Here is a 25,026-nt window from a genome sequence, read left to right as displayed (position 1 = left end):
AGGGGTCTCTTTATCCCTTCTTTTACCTGAAGTTCGTCCACCAATTTTTCTTCTGCAGCTTTGACTATAGCATTCTTGAAATTTGTCCATTCCTCCTCTCCTGTTTTGACCTCCCCCTTGGGTATCGTTCCTCTAATGTTATTTACAAAACTCCTCTCTAACTTTCGTATCTTTTAACTTCCATGTCTTGATTCTTGTTAGTCTTTTGCATGTATCCTTTCCAAACCTCATTCTTTGAAAATCAGCTACCACCAGCCTGTGATCTCCTCCCATACTTTCACTGGGTATAACTTTTACATCTGCCATGTATGGCTGCAGGCATTTCCTCACTAATATATAATCTATTAAACTTGGCTGTTCACCATTCCAATTGTATCTTGTGTATTTGTGGCTATCCCCTTTTCTTGTTCCAGGTGTTCCCTATCACTATATCATTCCTTAAACAAAAATCCAGTAAATTTTCTCCTTCTAAATTCCTTGTTCCTACTCCATAACATCCCATTACCTCTTCATATCCTTGTCTAAACCTTACCCACTTGTGCGTTAAAAATCCCCAATTATTATTGTTCTCTCTTCTTTTACTTGTCTTTCCAGATCCTCTTCAAACTCTCTCTTCTCATCGTCCGTGCATCCTGTTTGTGGTGCGTATACCTGTATTATGTCCATTATCTCCCCCTCCATTCTGACCGTAACCTTAATAATTCTTTCACTTACCACATCCACTTTCATCACTCTGCTTGTCATCTTTTTGTCCATGACTATAGCTACTCCATTTCTTCTTCCAATTTCTCCTCCAGACCACCAAATCCTGTATCCCTGTCCCACTTCTCTACTTCCACTACCTTTCCACTTTGTTGTTAATTATTTTAAATACATCAATTAGTTGACTGAACATGGACTGATCGAACTCGATTCTCGCGCACAGGTTGTGACCCATGCTAGGATCTTTTTCTGTATTTTGTTATCGTGGATATTTAATGTGTCTTTTATGGCTGGAAATAAATGTATTTTCTTTTATCAACATTTATCTAACAATCTCTTGACTCTGAATAACATGGATCTGTTGCAGTGGCGTAACTATGGAAGGAGGGAATGAGGAATAGAATCCCCCAAAAAGTCTTAAAAATTAAAAAACTATACATATAAGTGCAATCCAACTTATTTTAAAAAAACAGTATTACTTTAAGTATTTTACTTTGAATAGACATATAATTCATTAGACAAGATTTAACAAGCCTCCCCCCAAAGTCAAGACATATTGCATTTTTGGTTGGACATACACCTCAATGATATGAAATACTACCATACCATTTAAAAACATATTTAGTTTTGATTTTGTTTTTGATAGAATATTTTTTGTAATAGTTTGTAATAATTTTTCAAAGTCGTTTTAAAATGAAATTTATGATTATACCCAGTCTTTATTGTCTGCGCTGTCAAAATATTGCATCAATATCATTTCATCCCAAAGCTTTTCCCTAAGCTATTAATTTATTAGTTAGTATATCAATATCTCTATTTATAATTCATGAACATTTCTGTGGTACCTTGTTTATGCTTAAACATTAGCATTCGACAAATTAGTTTGATTTAGGAAATAAAATGATCTTATTATATTTTACTATACAAGTTCCTCGTTATATTTTCATAATAATCTCAAAAGACAATTTTATTTTCTAATAATAACAATAATAAATTCAAAACTTAATGTAATGTACAATAAAATCTCTAAACCTCATCATCACAGACTAAATTTACTGTATTTAGAAATCTTTTGTCCCAAGCAGACTCATATTATTCAATAAACTCTCTAAATAATATAAAATAATAAATCATTAAAAATTAAATTTAGACAGTTTTTGTTATTGATATATTGTTAGGCGACTCTGTGTAAAAATTTATGGAATGTAATTTAAATAAGTAAATAACTATGGCACAGTAAAATTTCAAAAACAACAAAATTTAAATTGGTGACTCCCAGGCTCTGAATGTTAGTCCATTTCCCTAATAGTCTGGACTTTTTAAAGGTTCTACACAGTTATCTTAATGTTAATAAATTAATAAATATTATATTTCAAACCCTAAGTAAATAAAAAAAAGGTTTGCTCTACAACACTGATTAATAGTCACTTAGTCACCTTAGTTATTAAGTCTATAGTGTACACAATTAATTAAAATGGTTATAAAAACCGCTATCTTTATGATACTTATGCATGATTTTGTGATTCACTAACAGCTCTATTCTTTTGAAACTGCTTTTTACATAATATATTCTGTTGATTTGAATTGAAAATATTGTTTCCTTGTGAGCTTATTATATCAACTTTGTTGTGGCATATTCTGTGTGTATTAATAAACTTTTGAATCACAATAATGCATGAAAGTTTATTTCAAACGTTGAAAAACGTAAGAAGTATTTCTGAAAATACATTTTTAAGAACATTAAACAAATTAAAATCTTATGTGTATGTGAACAAACACAAACATCTCTATTAGCAGGAAGAGTATTTTTAAACTTTAAACATTCATTCTGTATAATCTAGCCCTTCCCTATACAAACTTTTTTTATAATTTTGTATTAAAATCCTTATTTGTGAAAGGATCCATACAAAACATTAAGTGTGAAACTATTCACGATATTAATATAGTATTCAAGAATTTAAGTTTAAAATTGATCCAATCTATTATATATCATGTGTCATATGGTTACATATTGTGATATTAATCAAATAAATGTGTATAACAAATTAGATTTATAACTTTGATTCTATACACTATTAAGTTGAATAAATAATTTCTAAATAAATCTTCTACCTGTATTTTCTTAGGTTTTATGATGATCCAAACAGTTTTTTCTTCTCTCGCAAGTGATTTTCATCAACGAGATGGTTGCTAAAATAATGAGGATTGATCACACATTCACAAAGTGAGCAGACAATATATCCATCAATAGGGCTGTCTTTGATAAATGGTTTGTCCTGTTGAAAAATCTGAGGAAGAGACTGGAAAAGCTGTTCAACTGTGTTCTGTGGATTATTTCCTCCCAAAAGATCCAAAGCTGCTTTTGCTGATTGCCGCATTTTTGTTTGTTCATTCTCTTTGTGGGAGGCTTCTAAAAGATGCATTTTGATGTTATTTTCGGTTGGACGTATTGGGCAGTTGCAAACAATACACGTAATCCTACCGTTGCTGTGTTGAATTATTGTTTCAATGTTTCCAAATTCTTGCTGTAAAGTCTTAAGCAAGTGACCGATATTGGGTTTCTTAACTCTTGAATTTGCTGTGTTAGCGTTTGATTGTGTGTTGTGATCTTTATTGAAATTCCTCACAAAAGATCCTTTCTGATTTGCTCTTGAGTCTGATGATTTATCTGATTGATGGCTTTTTACTGACTGGTTTGAGTGACCTGTAAAACTAGGGCCATGATTACTCTGTTTTGATTGATTCACTTCTTGAATATGATCTATTAACTTGCTGATGTCAGCTTCTGTTTTAATTTTGCAAGCAACACAAGTTATTGCGCCATTTGCTACAATAAACTTGTGATTTCTTTGGCCATTTATATTTAAAGATTCAAATGATTTGAGAACACTTTCAGCCTTTTCGCTTTTCTTGTGTGTTGAGCTATTCAAGTGAGTGGTAAAGTTTTTTGCTAGGATGTTTTCCTTATCACTGTACATAATATTCTTATCACACAATTTACATTTGAACTGTGGCTCCATACAGGTTTCAATCAAGTGTTTGCTACTGTTTACTAATGGGTATTTTTCTGCAAGGGATTTCAACAGTGAAGAGGCATCATCATCTGGTGCATTGGGCTCATTTTTTGACCGTTTACTAGTGTGACTTTTGTCAGAATTATGTGATATTATATGGAAAATAGTTTCATATGGATTGAAAGAGTTCAGAAAAACTTTACATCTACACAAATTGCAACTCAGATTTGAGTTGTAGAATGAAATAAACTCCATTGAATTTTGAAGATGCATGGGGAGTTTTTCTTTCAAAAACAAAATGACATTATCTTCATGAGTCTTGGTTTTTAGATGTTCAGCAACATTTGTAGGATCAAATGTTGTTGAGCAAATATTGCAAAAAAAATTGTCTCCTCTCTCAACAACATAACCTCTTTGTGATCTAATATCAGGAGGTAATATAAGAGTGTTTCTTTCAACATTATGTCTTCTTTGATTATTTTTTCTTTGATTACTGTTGGTTTCAGCAGACTTTTCTGACATGTTGGAATTTTCAATCCAGTTTTTGATTCCACTGAAAGTGTATAACTGATCGTCTGACTGAGGTTTGACATCCACTTGATTATGTGTTTCAAGATGTTCTTGAATGCCACGTTTGAAATTACTTTTCAAAATTTTAACATTGTTTTTGCAAATTGGGCAGGAAAAAGTTTCATAATCTCTTTTGTCTATATTTTCATATATTTTTCTGCCTCTTAAAACAAGGGGAGAATCATGTCTTGGTTTATTTGGTGATGAATGCATTTTCTTGCGATGTAATTCCATTGATGACTGAACATCACCATTATAAACCTCAACTACCTTATTACAGTCACGGCATAAAATACTAAAACTGTCTACCCCTCCAGAAGCCATTTTCTTGTTCAATTACTAGTTGCAATTAATATTTTATTGCATTTTTCACATTGCAGCAGTGATATACTTGTCCTAGAAAGAAAAATGAACATGTCAGTAATAAAAGTGGTAAAATTAAGAGTAAATTTCACAGCATTTATGATTTAAACATTTACATCAGAATATGAACAAATTATTTTAAGATAGAAAATACACCATCCTATTAGATTCATTTGATTTACAGGTTGTAACATAGTTAGTCTGTTATCTAAAAGAATTAAAATCTTTCCTGATTACAATTTATTCCCAATTATTTTGTAGACAAAAAGGTCAACATCCTTCTTTATCAACAAAATGTGTCTAAGTGGTAGTGGGGGGTAATCCCTGTGGTGTTTGTGGTCATGTTGTGCTCTCTGATTTTTTAAGAAATGTCACTAGATAAAAAAAGGTTGTAAACGAAATTTACATCTTAGTGTTCAGTTTGACACCAGATACTGTCACAAATAAACATCTTTAATAAGAGCAAGGTAATATCTTACATTTTTATATTTTTCACAATAAGTTTCTGAAAATATTGGTAAATTATTGAAAACAAGATTGGATGGGATGGAGATAAGGAGGGCCCTCTTATAGATAAGGGTGCTCACCTTAGACCTGGCTGTGAGCTGCTACTGATAACTACATTCAGCAGATCAGATTATCAATGTGCTTATCTATTTGTTTAGTTTATACATTTTGCAAGAGTTTCTTACTGAGCACTCAGGAGGACTCATTGTAGAAGCACATCTAAATTTAGTTTCATCCAAATGTTACTTATTTATTCACAAATTAATCTGAATATGAAGTAAAACATTGAGAAATACCCATGTGGAGATTGTTTTAAAAATGTGAAATTAAAATTTAGGGCTATACTTTGTTCAGAGCGCTTGAACTGGCATCATCATACGTGTACAAATCTTTCTCTTTATGGTTTCTGCAATATTGAGAAATCAAAAATAAAATGGGTATGTTAAATGTTTGAACACAAAGACAATCCTCCACAGTGCCAATGAGGACTTAGATATGACAAATGATAAGCTCAATGAGGTTTTAAAAGAACAATTAAAAAAATGAATGAAGTAGTAAAAACGTTAATTAAAGATTTATTTCAAGCACAACAAGAAATAAAAACTTAAAATGTGAAAGAGTTCATTTGGAGCATGTGTTATTGAAAAATAATGAAGAAATTTAAAAAATGGAAAATGTAATGACATAAATGAAGAAAACTCTGGTAGAGGAATTTATTACAGTTGGGAGAGCTAAACACCATAAGAGCAGACTTAGCTTGCCATGTGGTTCTCTACCAGAAACTTTGTGTTTCACAGAAAACTACCTCCCTTAGTTCACAAAACAAAAAAGTAAACATAAACTAAAGTAATCTGTAACAAATGGCTTTGTTGCTGAAAATCCGTTTCATGTTCTCAAAATTGATGATACACACGATAATGTGGAAAATTGTGTAGTGGTACAGAGCAGCAGTCAAAGGAACAGAATGTTGGTTTGTGCAGATAGCCATGGCAGAGACCTAGTCTGGTATTTGAACGCACTTTTGAGGCAGTAGGGTTTGTTAAACCAAATGGATGTACCAAGCAATTTGTGATAGGAAAAATATTACAAATGAGGTTTCTAAACAAATGGAAGTACAAATGACATACTCCACAATGAATCAAAAGAGTTTTTAATGGGTATCTCTGAAACTCTATGTAATGAAACTAAGAAAACCTTTTTACAAACTAAGGCTTTAATCAACAAAATTCAACTAGATAACCTTAAATATTCAATGTATAAACTCAATCAGAATGTATAACAATTACTTAATATCTTCTTTAAATTAACATATGATCTAGTTATGTTTACATGGAGTAAATTATATAACATTCTCCCCCACTGAATTTAAGAGGTAGTCATTGAAACGTTCAGGGATCCTTCTTATTCTTGATCCTCTTCGAGGAGAAACTATTTTATTTTCTTGATTGAACTGTTCAGATTCAACTTCAGTGTCTTTTGAAAAATCTTTCTTATTTCCTTGTGATGCATCTTCATGTTCATCCTCCACCTCCTGTACTTCCGACCAATTGGATAAGTCTGTCACCATTAGACTTTTATCACCTCGGGGAGCTAAGTGTTTTAGTGAAACAGTAGATTCTCTTCCATTGGGGTAACGAATTAGAGCGTATTGTGGATTTGCTTCTACTAATTCAACTTCATCAACTAGTGGTTCGTATTTGCTGCTTCTTACATTTCGCCTAGTTAGTACTGGACCAGGTTGCAGTAACCATGCTGGTAGTGAAGTACCTTTAGTTGATCGGCGTGGATGTATGAACATTCTCTCGTGTGGAGTGCAGTTTGTTGCTGTGCATAGTAAAGAGCGTATCGAATGTAGAGACTCTGGAAGTACAGACTCCCAGTATCGTTGGTCCAGTCCTTTGGATTTTAGTGACAGTGTAACGGTCTTCCATATAATTCCATTATACCTCTCAATTTGTCCATTTCCTGCAGGATTGTATGGACTGGTTAAACTTGTAGCAATCCCCTTTTGATGAAGATATGCCCTTATTTCATCAGACAAAAATGATTTGCCTCTATCAGAATGGATGTAATTTGGTATCCCATAAACAGAGAACAAGTTTTCCAAACATTCTATCACAGTACTCGAAGTCATCTCTTTGCAGGGGTAAGAGAAGGGGAAGCGAGAGTACTCGTCAATAATATTTAACATATATCGATTTCTACTTGACGATGGTAGTGGTCCTTTAAAATCAATATTGAGCCTTTCAAAAGGTGAAGTGGCCTTTATCAATGTGTTGGTTTGTTTGTGGAATCTAGGTTTGTCCTCTGAACAAATAGGACAAGATAAAGTCATTGATTTGATCTCATTCAAAGAATATGGCAAATTCTTGCTGCGTACCCAGTGATAGAAACGCGTTATTCCTGGATGACAAAGAGCCTGGTGCATTTCAAAAAGTTTGTTGTCAGTCGTAGATGCATTACAGATCCGAGAGAGTGCGTCTGCAGAAACGTTTTCTTTACCAGGTCGATATTGAATGTCGTACGAGAAAGGAGAAAGCTCTAGTCGCCAGCGCATGATTTTGTCGTTTTTAATTCTGCTAGAATGTTTTTGGTCAAAAATAAATGACAAAGCTTTTTGATCAGTTAAGAGAATAAATTGTCTCCCTAACAAAAAATGTCTCCATTTCTTAATAGATTTTACGATGGCCTGTGCTTCTCTTTCTACTGTTGAGTGTTGTTTTTCACTTCCAGACAAAGTCCTAGAAAAGAAGGCAACAGGACGTCCATTTTGGCTTAGTGTAGCAGCTATTGCAACTCCTGAAGCATCAGTTTCGACTATCAATTGATTTTCCGGTTCAACAGTCACAAGAAATGATCTTTCTATATCCTTCTTAATGTTTTGAAAATCACTAGCGGCAATGGAGGTTGGTTCAATAGGAAAATTCTTACAGCTTACCAAACTTCTAATTTTGTCAGAAAACCTTGGTATCCATTTGGAGTAGTATGATAACAATCCAAGTGTTCGTTTAAGAGAAGCAGCATCATGAGGCAGAGGCATGTCCAAAAGTGGTTGTAATCTCTCTGGGTCGGGACGTATAGTTCTATTTTTGATTTGATAACCAAGGATAGATATAGTATCTTGAGCAAATTTACATTTCTTCAGGTTCAATGTTAGATTGTATTTCTTAGCCACAGCCATAAACTTTTCTAAATTTTTATCATGATCTTGTTTACCCATTCCTCCTATTGTAACATCATCAATATATGCGAAAGTACCTTCGAGTCCTTCTTCTGAAATAATCTTATTTATAGTCCTTTGGAAAGCGGACACGCCGTTGGTTACTCCAAAAGGAATGCGTTTGAACTGATACAATTGCCCATTAGCTTCAAAAGCGGTAAGTTGTTTTTTCATGCTCTGGAATTGGTATCTGATGATAAGCACTAGACAAATCCAATGAACTGAAAGTATCAAATTTAGCAATTTTTAACACAAGTGATTCGATATCGGGCAAAGGATAAGCATCCAATAATGTAAATTTATTTACTGTCTGAGAATAATCTATTACAAGTCGTTTCTTGTGGTTTTCATTTTTGGTAATGAGCACTTGAGCTCGCCATGGAGAAACACTTTCCTCGATAACACCATCTTTCAGAAGAGACTGTATTTCACATTGTATAAATTTTTCATCTTCCCCAAAAAACCGCCTTGTCTTAGTCACAACAGGTCGACAATCTTTAGTCATGTGCTGAAATAATGATGGTGGTTCCACATTAGCACAGGCAACGTTACAAACAGAGAAAGATGATCTTGGTCCCCCAAAGTCTACAGTAACATTTGTATGTAGTTTCATGATATCATGTCCTATCAGTACATCAGTACATAACCTTTCAATTACAAGCATTTTGATTTGTTTGTAAGCATTGTCTTGTACATACAGATCTACCCTAACATACCCTTTAATTGGTGAAACGAGTGACGTAGATGCCATCGACACCTGTTTGACTTCTGGAAATGTTTTAAGGTTGTTAGCCTTTACAAAACTACTATCAATAAAACTATCAGAACTTCCAGTATCAACTAAAAACTTAGCAGAAATTCCGTTTACATTTCCGGATACAATTGCTTTAGATAATACTTTGGGTGTTACTGCTGAAGTTATTATGGGACATGTTGTTAAAGAGGCTGAATTTATCTTACCATTTTTAAGATTGTTAGATAAACAAACTCTGAGAAAATGACCAGTTTTCGAGCAACCTTTACAAATAGCATCTTTTGCAGGGCAGTCATCTCTTGAAATATGTCTTGCTCTTCCACAAAAATAACATTTCTGTCGGAGTCTGTGTGCTGATACAGCAGCAGCAGTAGAATTGTCTTCCTGAGTTTTTAGTTTGTCTGAAGGAATCTTTAAATTACTACTCGTATCAACGTAGTGACAATATGATTGAGGTACACCTGAAGTCATGGAATAAGCGTCCGCATGTTTCTGAGCTGACTCTAAGGAACGAGCTATTTCTTCAACTTTTTCCAAGGTTTAAAACGTTATGTTCCAGAATACGTTGTCTGATTCGAGAAGAATTTAAACCACTAATAAAGGCATCTCTGATAGACTCATCACTATAGGTTTTAGCATCGACATTTACGAAATCACACTCCTTACTAAGAGATTTAAGCGTTTGCAAATAGTGATTTATTGATTCTCCTTCTTGTTGTTTATGATTAGCAAGCAAGTGTCTAGCAAAAAGTACATTTTTCTTAGGTATGAATAATGTTTCTAAAGTTTGTATAGCATTGTTGTAATCTTTACACTCACTGATAAATTCATAGTTTTCATAGGTTAGAAAGTTCACTAGTACTCCAAGTTTCTTATCTTCTTTAACTTCAGCATTTTCTATGAATGTATTGAACGTTTGAAACCAATGTTTCCATTGTTTAGAAGCATTTGTTGTTTCAGGGCTGCATGCAAATTTCTCAGGTTTCAGTAGTTTTTCCATTACAGAGTATTGAAGTTAGTATAGCAAAAATGTTGATTAAATTGTAATGAAACTAAGAAAACCTTTTTACAAACTAAGGCTTTAATCAACAAAATTCAACTAGATAACCTTAAATATTCAATGTATAAACTCAATCAGAATGTATAACAATTACTTAATATCTTCTTTAAATTAACATATGATCTAGTTATGTTTACATGGAGTAAATTATATAACACTCTAAATCAAGTTAAAGAAAAAATGGTTGTTTTAGTTTAATAATGTAAGACTGGTGGAAGCAAGCATTTCTCTACCACAACTCTACACTCACCATGGCATGCACTTTAACATCAAAGGTAAAAGATGGTTGGCACAGAAAATTATCAATGTGATAAATAGGAAAATAGTTAGTAATCCTGCTGAAGTGACCTCAGACAGTGAAATTACTTTAAACTTGAGGGACGAGGAGAAGAGCTAATAAAATAGCATTGTGTGATAATAACACAGATACTATTGAGCATACTGTTGTAAAGAATTCTGCAGTGATTAAGTTGTTATTTATAAATATACAAGGAATTAAGAGCAAAATGGAAGAATAAAAAGTGGTGATTTACAAGAATGTCTGAACAGTGGCCTACATTTCCGAGTGATGGTTGCGGTCAGAAGAAGTTGGTTACTAGTCCAGAGCATTTTTTACTGGAAAAACAGTTTTTGTTGCAGCCAGCATAACCATGGTGGTGTGAGCATTTTTGTGAGAGCGATTCTATTTTAAAAACAATAGATTTAAGCATGTTGTCAAGAACTCCATTTTGAAATTACTGGTATAAAACTCGATAATGGAAATTTAATAATAATTTAACTTAATAGATCACCAAAAAGAAGGAATGATATTTTTCTGCAAACCCTGGAAGTGCTTTTAAGATACTTAATAGGCCTAAAATGTAAAATTGTTATAGGTAAATAAACGCAGAATTTGACATTTTAACTAAAAAAAATTGTGTTAATAGTTTTATATATATACTCAGACAATATAAAATGTACTGCGCAAATAACAAACCCACATGAGGTGAATCTTGTTTAGACAATATAATTACAGATATAAATTTACAGAATTACAAGTGTGAGATTCTGAGACCAGATTTATCTGACCATGATGCTCTGTATTTTGAAATATATTTAGATAGTTTATGTATGTCCACTAATGGTTTGGTAAAAAAATTAAATGCAGGTTGTGTTTAGGCCAATTACAAAAATTAAAATAGTGAAGTTTAGAAAAATAATGGCTGATGAAGACTTTATGGTAACTTTGGGACAGAATGAGTCAGCCTGTATTTGTTTTAAAAACATCAACTTTGAATTGGTATACACAACTTCTTACTCTTATGAAGAACAATATTTTATTGTGTAAATACATGTACAGTAAACAAGGGAATGATCAGCTTCTAACTCTGTTGAAGAATTTAAGGGTGCCATTACAGACCTGCTTTGAAGGAAGCCAAGAGGGTGAAAATGAGGAAATAATTGAAAGTTCTTCAAACAAATTTAAAGCTGCATGGAAGACTTTATCAACCAGCACAAAACCATACATCAAACCACATGAGTTCAACAGTTTTTGTAAAACCTCAGTGGAATAAATAATGAATGCTATAAATAATATGAATGCTTCTCCCAGTTCAGCAGTGAGGTGTCTTACAATACAACTACAATGCAGTCCAATTTAAATTTTATTTTTTGTAAAGTGTCTTTAAATTATGTGTATAATATAATTATATCTCTTAAAAGTTTAGCAACGAGAGATGTTTATGGTATGTCCAGTGATCTTTTAAGAAGTTGTTTTGGAAGTTTTGGAGCCTCTAACATATTGTATAAATCGTAGTATTTTAGAGTGGGTATTTCCTGAACTTTTAAAGTTAAGTAGAGTGGTACCCATTTTCAAAAAAGGGGATCCTATCAAACCAAGTAGTTATCGTTCGGTCTCATGTATACCAGTGTTGGATAAAATTTATGAGAAAGTGCTCAAGATTTAGATATGTCACTATTTTGAATCCCACAATCTATCTAAAAACAGTCAATTTGGCTACTACACTGGAAGATAAAGTGTACAGGCCATACTCTTGTGTAACAAATTGTATTGGCTCTAGAAGATTGTAGTTGAGCTAAGGTCACTTATGTGACCTTCGCAAAGCCTTTGACACTAAGCAGCATGATGTATTTTTGGCAAAGTTGCAATTTTACAGTTTTCAGGGTACAAACCTAGCTGTCTTGGAATCTTACCTCAACGATCGTAAACAATTAGTTGAGATAGAAGGAAAGAGATCCAAGATTGTTGAAATAAGGAGTCTCTCAAGGGTCCGTTTTGGGGCTATTACTCTTCTTAATTTTAATAAATGACTTAAGTTTTAATCTGTTAAACTTTACCACAACTTATGCCAGTGATACCTTTTTCCTCAATATACATAGAAATATAGAACAGCTTAATTTTTTGTCTGAGGGCACTTTGTTAGGGGTAACAAAGATAAAACTCAAACGTTATTTGTTTCTTTAAGATCTGTAAATATAAAAAATGATTTTAATAATCTAGTTACTTTGTTAGGAATAAATATTGATTCTAAACTTTCATGGAAATGTCACATTGATAGTGTTTGTAAAAAATTGTCTAGAGTACGGTCAAATGGGGTTACTTTGCTCTTATCAGGGAGACTTTATTCCAAAACAGTAAAAGAAACAAAGGGGGGAAAAGTCAGTTTGGTAAAAGTGTGAGTAAGAAGGCTATTTGTCCCAAGTTTTTGGCAAACCTGTTTACCAATTGATAAGTTTTCATTGGTTTGCCTCCATTTCTGATGTTTCTAGGAGTTATTCAAAATATTGGTGAATTTTTCTGTGTTGAGCTCCAAAATTTATCTGGTGTACAACTTCAGGCTCACACATTTTCAAGTAAGTAAGACTGAATATTGTTCTTAGTTTATTAATATAGCTAACTTTGTATTTACCATTATTTTAGTAAGTTACAAATATTATTCCAAAATGAGATTAGTTTGTTTCACTGTTGGGGATACTTTGCTCTAAACTTTTAGAAGCTTGGAGAAAAGTGTTGACTGATTGGAAAGAAACTGATGGGTGCAATTACTTAAACATTCAGAAGCAGCATTTTCCACTTCTACTGATTCGTCTTATGACAGCTATTGAGCCTAACTCTAAAAAGAACTTGGTTTCTAGATTCAGAACTTGTGGCATCAATTCTGTATGTACTGCACAGCTGTTAAAAAGTTGCCTAAAACTAACACTGATGAGAATGAAGTTGAAAGCGCATTTCTTGTTCAGCTAGAAGAGAAGAGAAAACAGTGGACAGAGAACAAAGCAAAAGGCCGAAAGCAGTTCATGTACCGGTTGGGAAAAGTATTGTATCAGATGATGTAAAACCTGTACACGATGTTGGCAGCTCTCCCTCCTGGGCCTTCTGGGCTGGACAAAGGTGTGAAGAAAGAGAAAGCAACTGGCAAGAGGAAGAATATTTTTAGCAAAGAAACAAGAAATCTATCAAACTCTTCAAAAAACATATGATAAAGAGGAATTCCGTTCAGACATTGATAAAGACTTTGAAGCAGACAAAAATGTGATGCAGCTCTGGTTTCCTTGGCTGAAGGGAAACAAAAGATGAACGATTTTCTTGATTTGAAGAAATGAATTAGAAGAGAAGGTGAATTTGAGAGTAGTTAATCTCACTCTGCATAGACCAACAGTGAAGGTGTTAACTATATGTATTACAGCTAGACAGTAATTGTACAGTAGTTTAACAAATTGACTGCAGCAGATGATATACCAGGCAGAATTGTAGAGAGAGTATTCGGTCTCACTCTGCATAGACCAACAGTGAAGGTGTTAACTACATGTATTACAGCTAGACAGTAATTGTACAGTAGTTTAACAAATTGACTGAAGCAGACGCTATACCAGGCAGAATTATACAGAGAGTTGTCAGTCTCACTTAGCATAGACCAACAGTCAATATGTTAACTACATGTATTATAGCTGAACAGTAATTGTACAGTAGTTTAACAAATTGACTGCAGCAGATGATATACCAGGCAGAATTGTAGAGAGAGTATTCGGTCTCACTCTGCATAGACCAACAGTGAACGTGTTAACTACATGTATTACAGCTAGACAGTAATTGTACAGTAGTTTAACAAATTGACTGAAACAGACACTATGCCAGGCAGAATTGTACAGAGTTGTCAGCCTCACTCAGCATAGACCAACAGTGAAGGTGTTAAACATGTATTACAGCTAGACAGTAATTGTACAGTAGTTTAACAAATTGACTGAAGCAGACGCTATACCAGGCAGAATTATACAGAGAGTTGTCAGTCTCACTTAGCATAGACCAACAGTCAATATGTTAACTACATGTATTATAGCTGAACAGTTGTTAAAAAAGCGGAAAAAGATTTCTGAAAATAAAGGAGAAATTCTTACATAAAAACAGTTATGGGAAGGCATAAAAGAAACAAAAAAGAAAAAGAAATGAAAAACTAATTTAGTGACTGAGAAGCAGCCTAAGCAATAACTGAGAAACCTACTTATAAAAGGAAGAAAGCGCAAAATATCTATACTTTATAAACCTAAAGAGTGATTCTCCAGACTCGGGATTCCAGTGGTAGTCTTTGCCTGGATTTTGATAAAGGGGACAGTTCTCCCATGCTGTCATCTGATGAAAGTCTCCCTGATGAAATTGAACCAACCAATATTGACCCCTGCCTACATATGTATTACACAGTGTACTACGATCTTGACTGGTATGTTGGAAGAGTGATTGACTTCCCAGACGAAGGAGTACGCAAAGTGAAATTTCTCAAAGTGTTAAACAACTTTAAGTGGCTAGTCCATGATGACATTAAAACTGTGGCAAACAAGTGTGTGTTCTATGGAGCAAGTAAATTAGATGGAAATGGGCCATTCATCATTTTGTGTGGCCAATTAAGTAAAATTAGATTGGTCTACAACAAAGTGAAGAAATCATTTAAAATTAGTTTCATTAAGCTACATTAAGCAAATTTATCTATAGGCTATAAAAAATTTAATTTTATTGTTTTTTAAGGCTAATGCATTATTTTATGCAAAATAACGTAGCGTTGCTAAGATACGGATTTAAATATTCAATAAATTCTATTTTTAAGATTAATTTAATTTATTTTAGGCCTTAAACTACTTTTTATATGTTATTTTACTTATTATAATCATTTATCATTCATAAAGTGCCCATTCAGTTTTAGCCCAGATTTGTTTAGCAATAGGGTATTTATCTTTGTGGTTAATTTTGACTTTTTTAGTAAGTTACACAAATTTCCCTCAACAAGTATTGTCAGTATTATTTTTTATTTTGATGTGTTTTGGTAATGTATACTATATATATATATATATATATATATATATATATATATATATATAGTAGATAGATTTAAAAAAGTTCAACCCCATAGTTCTAGTGCTTTTCATTGATTTAATATTAAGTTAAATAAATTTAAAGGCCCAACTTTTACGTTTTGTTTTTTGAACGTTATTATCTTGGGAACCAATGTATGAATTTGAGTGTGACAAAAATTACAATATTTAGAAGTACGGTATTTGAATTTGTCTCTTGTTACCCCTTCATATTTTTTCATTAGTTGAATATGGGAAGCAAGAGCCTTGTGTCTTAATACACCAACGGGGTAATAAGAGAAAGTGGGGTAAGGCAAAAATTCAATAATATTTTTCAAATGAAAACTTGGGTTAATACTTCTAAATATATTGGCAGAATTTTTCACTTGTTACAGCAACAACTTAATTTGAAATAAATCAATCACTTAATACCTCTAATATAATATTTATGTCTCTTTTATTACCCCGGCTTCCCCTAATAGTCATCCTCTACCTGTGCGTATAAAGAATAATCGATTTAAAACATCTTTCTCTTACAATAGTCAGCATTTTTTAAGAAACTGCCTTTAGCATGAAGGGAGATTGCTATATTGAAGGCTTTAAACAAACTATTAAATTGAAATTTATACTTTTGATGATTTTTGTCCAAATTCACTAGAAAATAATTAATATGTGAAATATCATACTTCACCTAGTTTTAGCTATATTTTGCTTGTGTTTAAGTTAATTTTTTAACTGTTATTTAGTATTTTTTAATCTTTATGAGCCTAATAGCAGTGTAAGTTTCTACTGGGCTCATAAATTATTTCATTTCTGTCTTGTTAGACTACTTAGGAGTTAGGATAACTCAAGACAGAGCCGTAGTGAAGGTGTTAATGAACTCTAATATGTGTAATTGCTACCTCTGTACCAAATTTAGTTTGGATTGGCTAGACACTATCGCAATTATTGCTATAATTATTATTCAACATTATTTATGAATTGTTAAATTTTGTATGGGTACTATCATGAAACTTTTAAGATAGGCTATCAAAAAACACATTAGAACAAACATTGTTGTAAACTACTTCAAAAAATTCAAAAAACACTTCTATTTTGGAACTGAGACATAACCATTCCTTTTCCAAACTTTGAATGGCCGTTATCTTGAAACTTTAAATGATATCAAAACGTAAGAAAGAATAAGTTATTTAAAATTATTTGTATTATTTTGAAAGTTACCATTTTGTAGCGTATGTAAGGAAACAGTTGAGTTAAAAGCTTTTCTCAGATGAAAATGGCCATTTTGAAACATTATAATGGTTGAGACCAACTAAAAGCTTATAATCTAGCCAAGAGCCAATTTGCATTTTATAAACACACAACCTGGTGTCTCTAGAAATAGAAAGAGAAATTTCTCTTATAAAAGAATCAATGGATTCGATGAAGAAATGGAAGGGACCAAAAGGTTTAATATATGAAGTGATTATTGAATTAGTACATATGAAGTGAAATTTTGGATGTAACCTGATCAGCGATACACAATGTAGTTGTCTAGTGCCTACCTCGTTTAATATCAGAATTGACAGATGCACCAGTCATAAATAAGTCCGATTAATGCTGTTGCCCATTAAAAACTGTAATTATAAATACTGGTAAGCTGACTGATAATGTAGGGTTTGGTTTAGACCATAATAAACTACACCATATTTTCATTGCTTTACTATAGAGTAATTTTAATTTACTACACACTTGATTTATAAAAATAATATAATAGAAAATAATTAATGAAATTTCCATGACTATTCATTTAGTTTACAAAATTATTTAAGACTGTTTTTGAAGATATTTATAGCTATTTCCACACACAGATGTCTATGAATTAGACTCATATATTGAAGTGTTCAAGTTTACTGAAATTACATGCTATTTGTGTACAATAATCACATAAACCTATAAATCTAAATTTGACTTACCTTAAGATGTAAGTGGTAAAAAATCCATACTTTTAGAACTGTGCAAGTAGTAAAAAGTGTTTGCCACACCTATGCTAACGTGGCAGTCCCAGTAAGTACAGTATAGGAATGATGACTGGTTGTTTGTTGAGTGTTGTTATCTAATCCCAGCCTCAAGGTCACTGATGCACTGAGAATGATTAGTCATATGAAAATGAACTCTTGCAATAGAATAATACTGAGTGGTATCTCCTATAACCATTAAAAATCTCTGAAATTGTATCTATAAACTGTAAAACAATATTATCATATTGTTATATTTTAGGCAGAAATTATAGTATCTAATACAAGATGTTGACTCAACACATCAGTAATATAAACTACCAGATGCTGTAACTGGTGTACTAGTATGAAATATTGAATTGGTATTAAACTATTTAAAGTGTAATAAGGAAGGTGAATGATAAAAATAAAAAACTAACACTAAAATAAAAAAGGGCTCTTCTTATAATTATTAGCTGAAAGTTCCTCAGTGACATGAATTAAAATTATTGTCCCTTAAGATACATTTACAGTATTGTACTAGTAATCAAACAAGTTTTAAAATGTCACCTATATGCTAGTCCATCTGTAAGTAGACCAACAAAGTGTTACAAATTAAAACTATTTTACAGCCTTATTTGTACACATATATATATACAAATTAAAACTATTTTACAGCCTTATTTGTACACATATATATATATGTGTACAAGATATATATATGTGTGTACAAATAAGGCTGTAAAATAGTTTTAATTTGTAACACTTTGTTGGTCTACTTACAGATGGACTAGCATATAGGTGACATTTTAAAACTTGTTTGATTACTAGTACAATACTGTAAATGTATCTTAAGGGACAATAATTTTAATTCATGTCACTGAGGAACTTTCAGCTAATAATTATAAGAAGAGCCCTTTTTTATTTTAGTGTTAGTTTTTTATTTTTATCATTCACCTTCCTTATTACACTTTAAATAGTTTAATACCAATTCAATATTTCATACTAGTACACCAGTTACAGCATCTGGTAGTTTATATTACTGATGTGTTGAGTGGATATATATATATATATATATATATATATATATATATATATATATATATATATCCACTCAATATTGAATTGGTATTAAACTATTTAAAGTGTAATAAGGAAGGTGAATGATAAAAATAAAAAACTAACACTAAAATAAAAAAGGGCTCTTCTTATAATTATTAGCTGAAAGTTCCTCAGTGACATGAATTAAAATTATTGTCCCTTAAGATACATTTACAGTATTGTACTAGTAATCAAACAAGTTTTAAAAATGTCACCTATATGCTAGTCCATCTGTAAGTAGACCAACAAAGTGTTACAAATTAAAACTATTTTACAGCCTTATTTGTACACACATATATATATCTTGTACACATATATATATGTGTACAAATAAGGCTGTAAAATAGTTTTAATTATCCAAAAACCTTTCAATTTTTTCAAAAATTATAGTTATTCTACTAATAATTCTCATAATAAAATCAAAACACTCATAAAATCTATAATGTACATAAATGACTACAAAAACATCAGGATTTATAAAAGGCGTTTAAAATAATACGTCTTGCAAAGTTCTGAGGTCAAATTAGGAAAACAATTATGTTAAACTTTATATTCAAGCTACTCTGGGGTATTGTGAATCACACATGACGTACTCGTATAAGGTAGTCAATGCAAAGTATGTGTGTATTGAACTCAACAAATTTATTTTAATTTAGATAATTTTAAAAGTTATAAAAGGGAGTAACCCGGCAACCTTCTTAGGTGGATTCCTCTCATCAAAATAACGAAAAAGATTCATATAAACACTTGTCCGGAAACGCATAGTTAGCGAGCTGTGGCTAGCGAAAGATTTCACCCGATTTTCTAGGAAAGGACGGAAATAAAGCGACACTGTGTTTTATGGATTAAAGATAGTTGTTCAATTTATGAAAATAAATAAAATGAACTGAAAAATTGAATAAATTATGTCCCATTTCTGATATATCAAAGTATGAAAAATTCTGTCTTGTGAAACATGCTTTTAGATTTGATATTAACTGCATTAAATGGGTAATAAATACGCAAACTTTATAACCAAAACTTATAGATAATGTAATTCTGAAGAGAATGGTGTAAAATAGGCTAATAATAAATAAACAAAAAGTTAAAACAATCAATGTTTAATTAAATCAACGCATACGAAAAATAAGACAGAAAATGCAATATCTGTTTGGCCCCAGCACAAACATTTTACATATTTGTAAATGTTGTAAATACAAGTCAATCAAGTTATATTTTAATTTCAATTGGCAAAATATATATTTTATTTAATATATATCACATAAATCCATCTAAAGTACTTGCTTTTTACTTTATACTGTGTAAGTTGACTATTAACTAAATGAACTTCAATAACGTCGTGATGGTTCAAAAAGTAACTTGATTTTTTAAATATAAATATTGTTCAAAAAACACCTTAAAATATTTGTAACCAATAAAGTTTTATAATCATTTGAAGAATTTATGGAAATATAAAAATATTTTAAATAAAATTTGACTGATTTGTATAATTTTAAATGTAATTGTACAAATTATATGAATAAAATTGTTTTGAATTTGTTTTGGGATCACAGGAATATAAATACAATTTTAAATTGATTGATGACTTATCTCATGCCAGTTAGTCTCTTGAAGGTCATCATTGAGAGTCTATTGAAGTTCTACTATTGCTACTATTGCTGTTGTTACACTGTGTTGTCAAATCCCTTGGTCTTCTTAGAATTGTTTTTGAGGTGCATTTTATTTTGTACTAATTTGTTGGATTTCTTCTCTCTAAAATAATTGCTAAATAAACTATTATTTTTGGTTCATTGAATTTAAACCTTACAGATTCAATGTTGGTGATGGTTCAAATAACAAAATTAATTCACTTTTAATCAGTTGTTCCATTACTCTAAAATGTTTATATGGTTAAATTATAAATTGTATGAGTACAGGATGTTTGTGTATTAGGAATATTGAGGAAAGTATTTCAATATTTTAGGTAATAACATTCAACGTTTGTCGGTGGTTTTATTCAAATTGTTATAATCTTAGGGATTCTTTGACATACAATAACATGCCTTTACATATAATTTTTTTTAATGTTATTATTATATAGGGTGTCCCAGAACTCTCTACCAACATTTTCAGGCATTATTCCTGGACTAAGTACTAATCAAAATATATTAAAACTTTCAACAACTCAATAAATATCCAAATAGCTGCCATTTTGTTTTTTCACTTATTTATTTTTATTTTAGAATGGCTTGCTATTAGTTGAAATGTTGTGTATAACTGATAACCCAAAGACATAAAACAGAAAACAATTCATCTCTAACAAGCTTTATTTTTAAAATGGCAGCTTTTTTAGAGTGTAAATATCTTAAAAACGACATATGATGAAAAAGTTATAGTCATTACATTGTATTTAGACAATTTAATTACAAATCTAATGATACCAAGTTTAAGAACATCAGTTTATAAATAAGGGAAATAATTTGATTTTAGAAAGCCAAATACTAAAAAATCACAAATCATAAAAAACCTAAATGCTACAATTGGTATAGATATGGTCACAATAAACATTTTTTATAATAAGCTAATTAAGCAGATAAAATTAAAACAGCTTGATGTGGCTCACAAGCATTGCTGTCATATAATGACAGTTATCACTATTTAGTACTCAGCTGTTTAAAAGTGAACTATCCCTCTTATTTATTTATTCATTGGATATTTACACCTGAAGTTTTTAAAAAGCAGTAACTTTAAAAATAAAACGTATCCAAATTTATATTTTTTCTATAATTATGTATTATGGTTATAAAGCTAAACTTAAAAATAGTTAACTGAAGAAAAAAGACAAAAGGGTTGCTGTTCTCGTAATTAATGAGAAAGTTAATTAAAATCAAAATGAAGGTTTCAATATGATATTTTGGTTTGTATTTGGTCCAGGAATAATTTCTAAAAAGGTTGGTAGAGTTCTTGGACATATATATAGGATGTCCACATATACAGGGTGTACATAAAGTCCTGCACGGGTACAATATTTTCTGAACGATAACAGATAAATCAACAAGATTTGGTACATCAATACTACACCTAAAAATCTACTTTTTGAAGGAACTATCAGTTTTCTGTAATATCATGGGGACGTCCCACAAGGAATCGGAAGGAAATCTTAAATAGGAGCATATGTCAATATGCACATCATTTTAAAGGGCTTATCTAGCAGAGTTTAATGCCGCAAACCGCACTCAAAAAGATTGATTCAGTACGAAATGCTTCCTCGTGTGATCATCTGTTATTTCCCCAACCAACCATCATAAGAAGTGTTATACGTTCACGTTCGTCAAGCGACATAGTGTAGTTGAAGAACTATAAGCAATACGACAAACTCTTTTGTACTAAAGCGCACTGATAGAAAGGATGGACAGCACTACTAAAACAAGAAAACTAGAATAGCCTACTATGAATAGACTGGCTAATAGGAAAGTCCTAACTGCGACCCAAATATAAGAGATTTCTAATTGTTACTGTTATCAGGTTTTCCCCGTTATCAATATATTAGGACCAAATTTGTAACCCTTGAGGATAACTAACGTCATAATTCACTTCTGTACAACTGACAAGCATAATGTAGTAGTTAGCTGCAGTATTCGTTTGGTTGCAGTTTTGCTTTACTGGGATTATGGCTACTAATGTAACCAAGTAAAACCTTTGAACAGCCGCCATTTTGTACTGGATCAATCTTTTTGAGTCCGGTTTGCGGCATTAAACTCTGCTAGATAAGCCCTTTAAAATGATATGCATATTGACCTATGCTCCTATTTAAGATTTCCTTCCGACTCCTTGCGGGACGTCCCCATGATATTACAGAAAACTGATAGTTCCTTCAAAAAGTAGATTTTTAGGTGTAGTATTGATGTACCAAATCTTGTTGATTTATCTGTTATCGTTCAGAAAATATTGTACCCGTGCAGGACTTTATGTACACCCTGTATATTCATTAAATTTGTATAAATGGCAATGGCCTAATTTAATTTCAATAAACATTGAATCACAAAAAGTACTTGCTCCGTCGGGACTCGAACCCGGATCTCTCACTTGCCGGGTGAATGTGCTATATAAATATATAAAGCAATATATATAGAAATAATATAAATATATAATTTATATTTCTCAATATTATGTAAACATTTCTTAATTATAATTTGGTTACAGTTGAAATGGGTAAGTAGTATGAATGTGTACGTGTTCTCTTTAACGTTCTGTAATTTGTTAATGTTTGAATGTCAAATCTGTCTCGTTAAATATGTTTATTTCTAAAAATTTAAACAAATAATAAGAGTGTAGCATAAGGATCCATATCGTTAAAAGAATTTATTGATATTTCTACAATTATTTTAAGTATCCAAAACTATTATTTTATAGGGACATTGTCAATTGAAAACGAAATATTTTTGAAACAGAGGTGGACATGTCAAGTCCTATTCCAGAGTATCCATGGTTGAGAGATTCAAAGGTGAAACAAAATATGACAGGGTCTATTTTAGGTTTTCCTGTATAAAAAACTGTACATATAGGTCTCAGAAAACTAATTTTCTAAAAAAGTGTCAAAATCCATCTTTTTAGATTTTATTTATATCTAAGGTATTTCTTGTGTCATAGAAGAGTTTGCCTTGTGCCCCGATTAAGAAAATATTTACCAATAAAAACCAACTTCGGTCAAACATCGTCTACTATCGGCTAGTTTCATATAATTTTTGTCTAAGATATTTAAAGTGCCGTAGATATAGTTTGCCTTTTTACCTTGATAACGAAAATATATCATTTACGTAGTAGTTATAAGATACTGTGGTCAAGAAATGTTAATTCCGACCGCTTAATTTCACTTCCAGGCTAATTTATAAGTGGTTGTACCGTTTCCTTGTAGCCCTGATCAAGAAAATATACTCAAGACCTACTTGGTTCAAAAAAGATCTACTATCAGCCATCCGATTGAGCCGATGAAGAATATATAAACTTATGTACAACTGAAAAGTTATTGCGATCATAAAGTGTCACTTCATGCCGTTTAAATTCACTCACGTTCTAATTTATTTATGGATTCACAGTTGAGTTTATGTTGTTCTGACCAAGAAAATAAATAAATATGTGGGTTTTAGAATCCAACTCAAATTAAAAAGAGTCTATTTCCGGTCAACGAAATTTCTGAAGCTGTAATTGATTTCTTACATCGATCTAGAAAATATGTGCATTAGTCAGCTTAAAAAGAGTAATTTGGCAAAAAAACATCTAGTTTCGTTCCTTGTGATCTGCTTCCGTTATAACTGAAATATGTTTTGTGTTTTGTTTTTGATTAAGCTACAGCAGAAATGCCATACAAAATGTGAAAAAAAGTCGATCAGTTTTGATTATCTTATGTGCAAACATTCACAACTTTGCTCTTGTGGTGGGTTTTGTAACACTGTTTAAATGCTATTTCCAATGCATTAGAAGGCTTATTCGTCACTGGTACAATGTAAAGTAAAAAGTATATAGTAACTTCGTCTTTGTTATCTGCATTACACTACTAATCAAGCACTGTATGATTATTTAATATTTTAATACAAATGTAAGAAAATTCTATCGTTTTGATGAACTTTTGTTTAGAGTGTCAACAGCTGATAAATGTCAGTTGACTTTGTATTACATTTCCTAAATATTAGAATTATTTTCTTTAATTATATAATATTAAGGGAAACTATTTATACTTCCATTTATGTGAACGTTCCTCAGATTTTAACGGACATATTAAACAAAGAAATAGCCGAATAAGTCCCGTCGTTCTTGAGATTAGGGCTTAGCAACACACTTAGCGATTCTTTTTTATTTAGAGGAGATAAAGTAGTTATTTGGCGAATACTTTTTTTAAAACAAGATAAAACTAACTTAGAACTCTACTGAACCTCTAATTTTTTTGGGTTACCCGTTATTGAAATTATTGGCACTACTGGCTTTCACATTGACTTACCCTCATGTTTGGTGCGTGTGGATTAAAAAAACCAGATTTGAAATTCAATGTATATTTTAGAAACTTTTGAGGGTTTTATAAAACGTAAATTGTGTGCCAAGCTGATTAGATAAATGTGCAATTATTATCTCTGTACAGACAATCTAATACTTTTAATTACTATATATGGTATTGACGTTTGTATTTAGATGTTATAAACGTTTTCTGGTTATTTTATATTATAAGATTAATGTAAACACTTACAAGTTAAACAACTCGTATAGCAAAACAATTTGTTGTCTATTAAACGTTCACGGTTATTAGCCACTAAGCAATAAACTATACAATATATTGTCCATTAATTTATACTCACATTTACATCCCAAGAAACCATAATTTTATGTGTTAAAAAGCCTACAGATCATTAAAGAAATTAACTATTTTTACAAATTTATTCTTTCGTCAA

The 25,026-nt window shown here is 31.5% G+C and overlaps 1 protein-coding gene across 1 annotated transcript; it reads right to left on the bottom strand.

Annotated features, from left to right (window-relative positions):
• Positions 1-1,616: 1,616 nt before the first annotated feature.
• Positions 1,617-17,639, bottom strand: LOC124357055. Its single transcript, XM_046808455.1, has 2 exons — positions 17,486-17,639; positions 1,617-4,682 (listed from the first exon to the last, which is right to left on the bottom strand). Exon 2 carries the CDS (start codon positions 4,608-4,610, stop codon positions 2,832-2,834), a length of 1,779 nt encoding a protein of 592 aa, XP_046664411.1. The 5' UTR covers positions 4,611-4,682; positions 17,486-17,639; the 3' UTR covers positions 1,617-2,831.
• Between the last annotated feature and the right edge of the window lie 7,387 nt (positions 17,640-25,026).

Source organism: Homalodisca vitripennis, chromosome 3, assembly GCF_021130785.1.
Source record: "Homalodisca vitripennis isolate AUS2020 chromosome 3, UT_GWSS_2.1, whole genome shotgun sequence".
In the NCBI taxonomy this organism is placed as follows: Eukaryota; Metazoa; Arthropoda; class Insecta; order Hemiptera; family Cicadellidae; genus Homalodisca; species Homalodisca vitripennis.
This window is presented reverse-complemented; position numbering and strand designations above follow the sequence as displayed.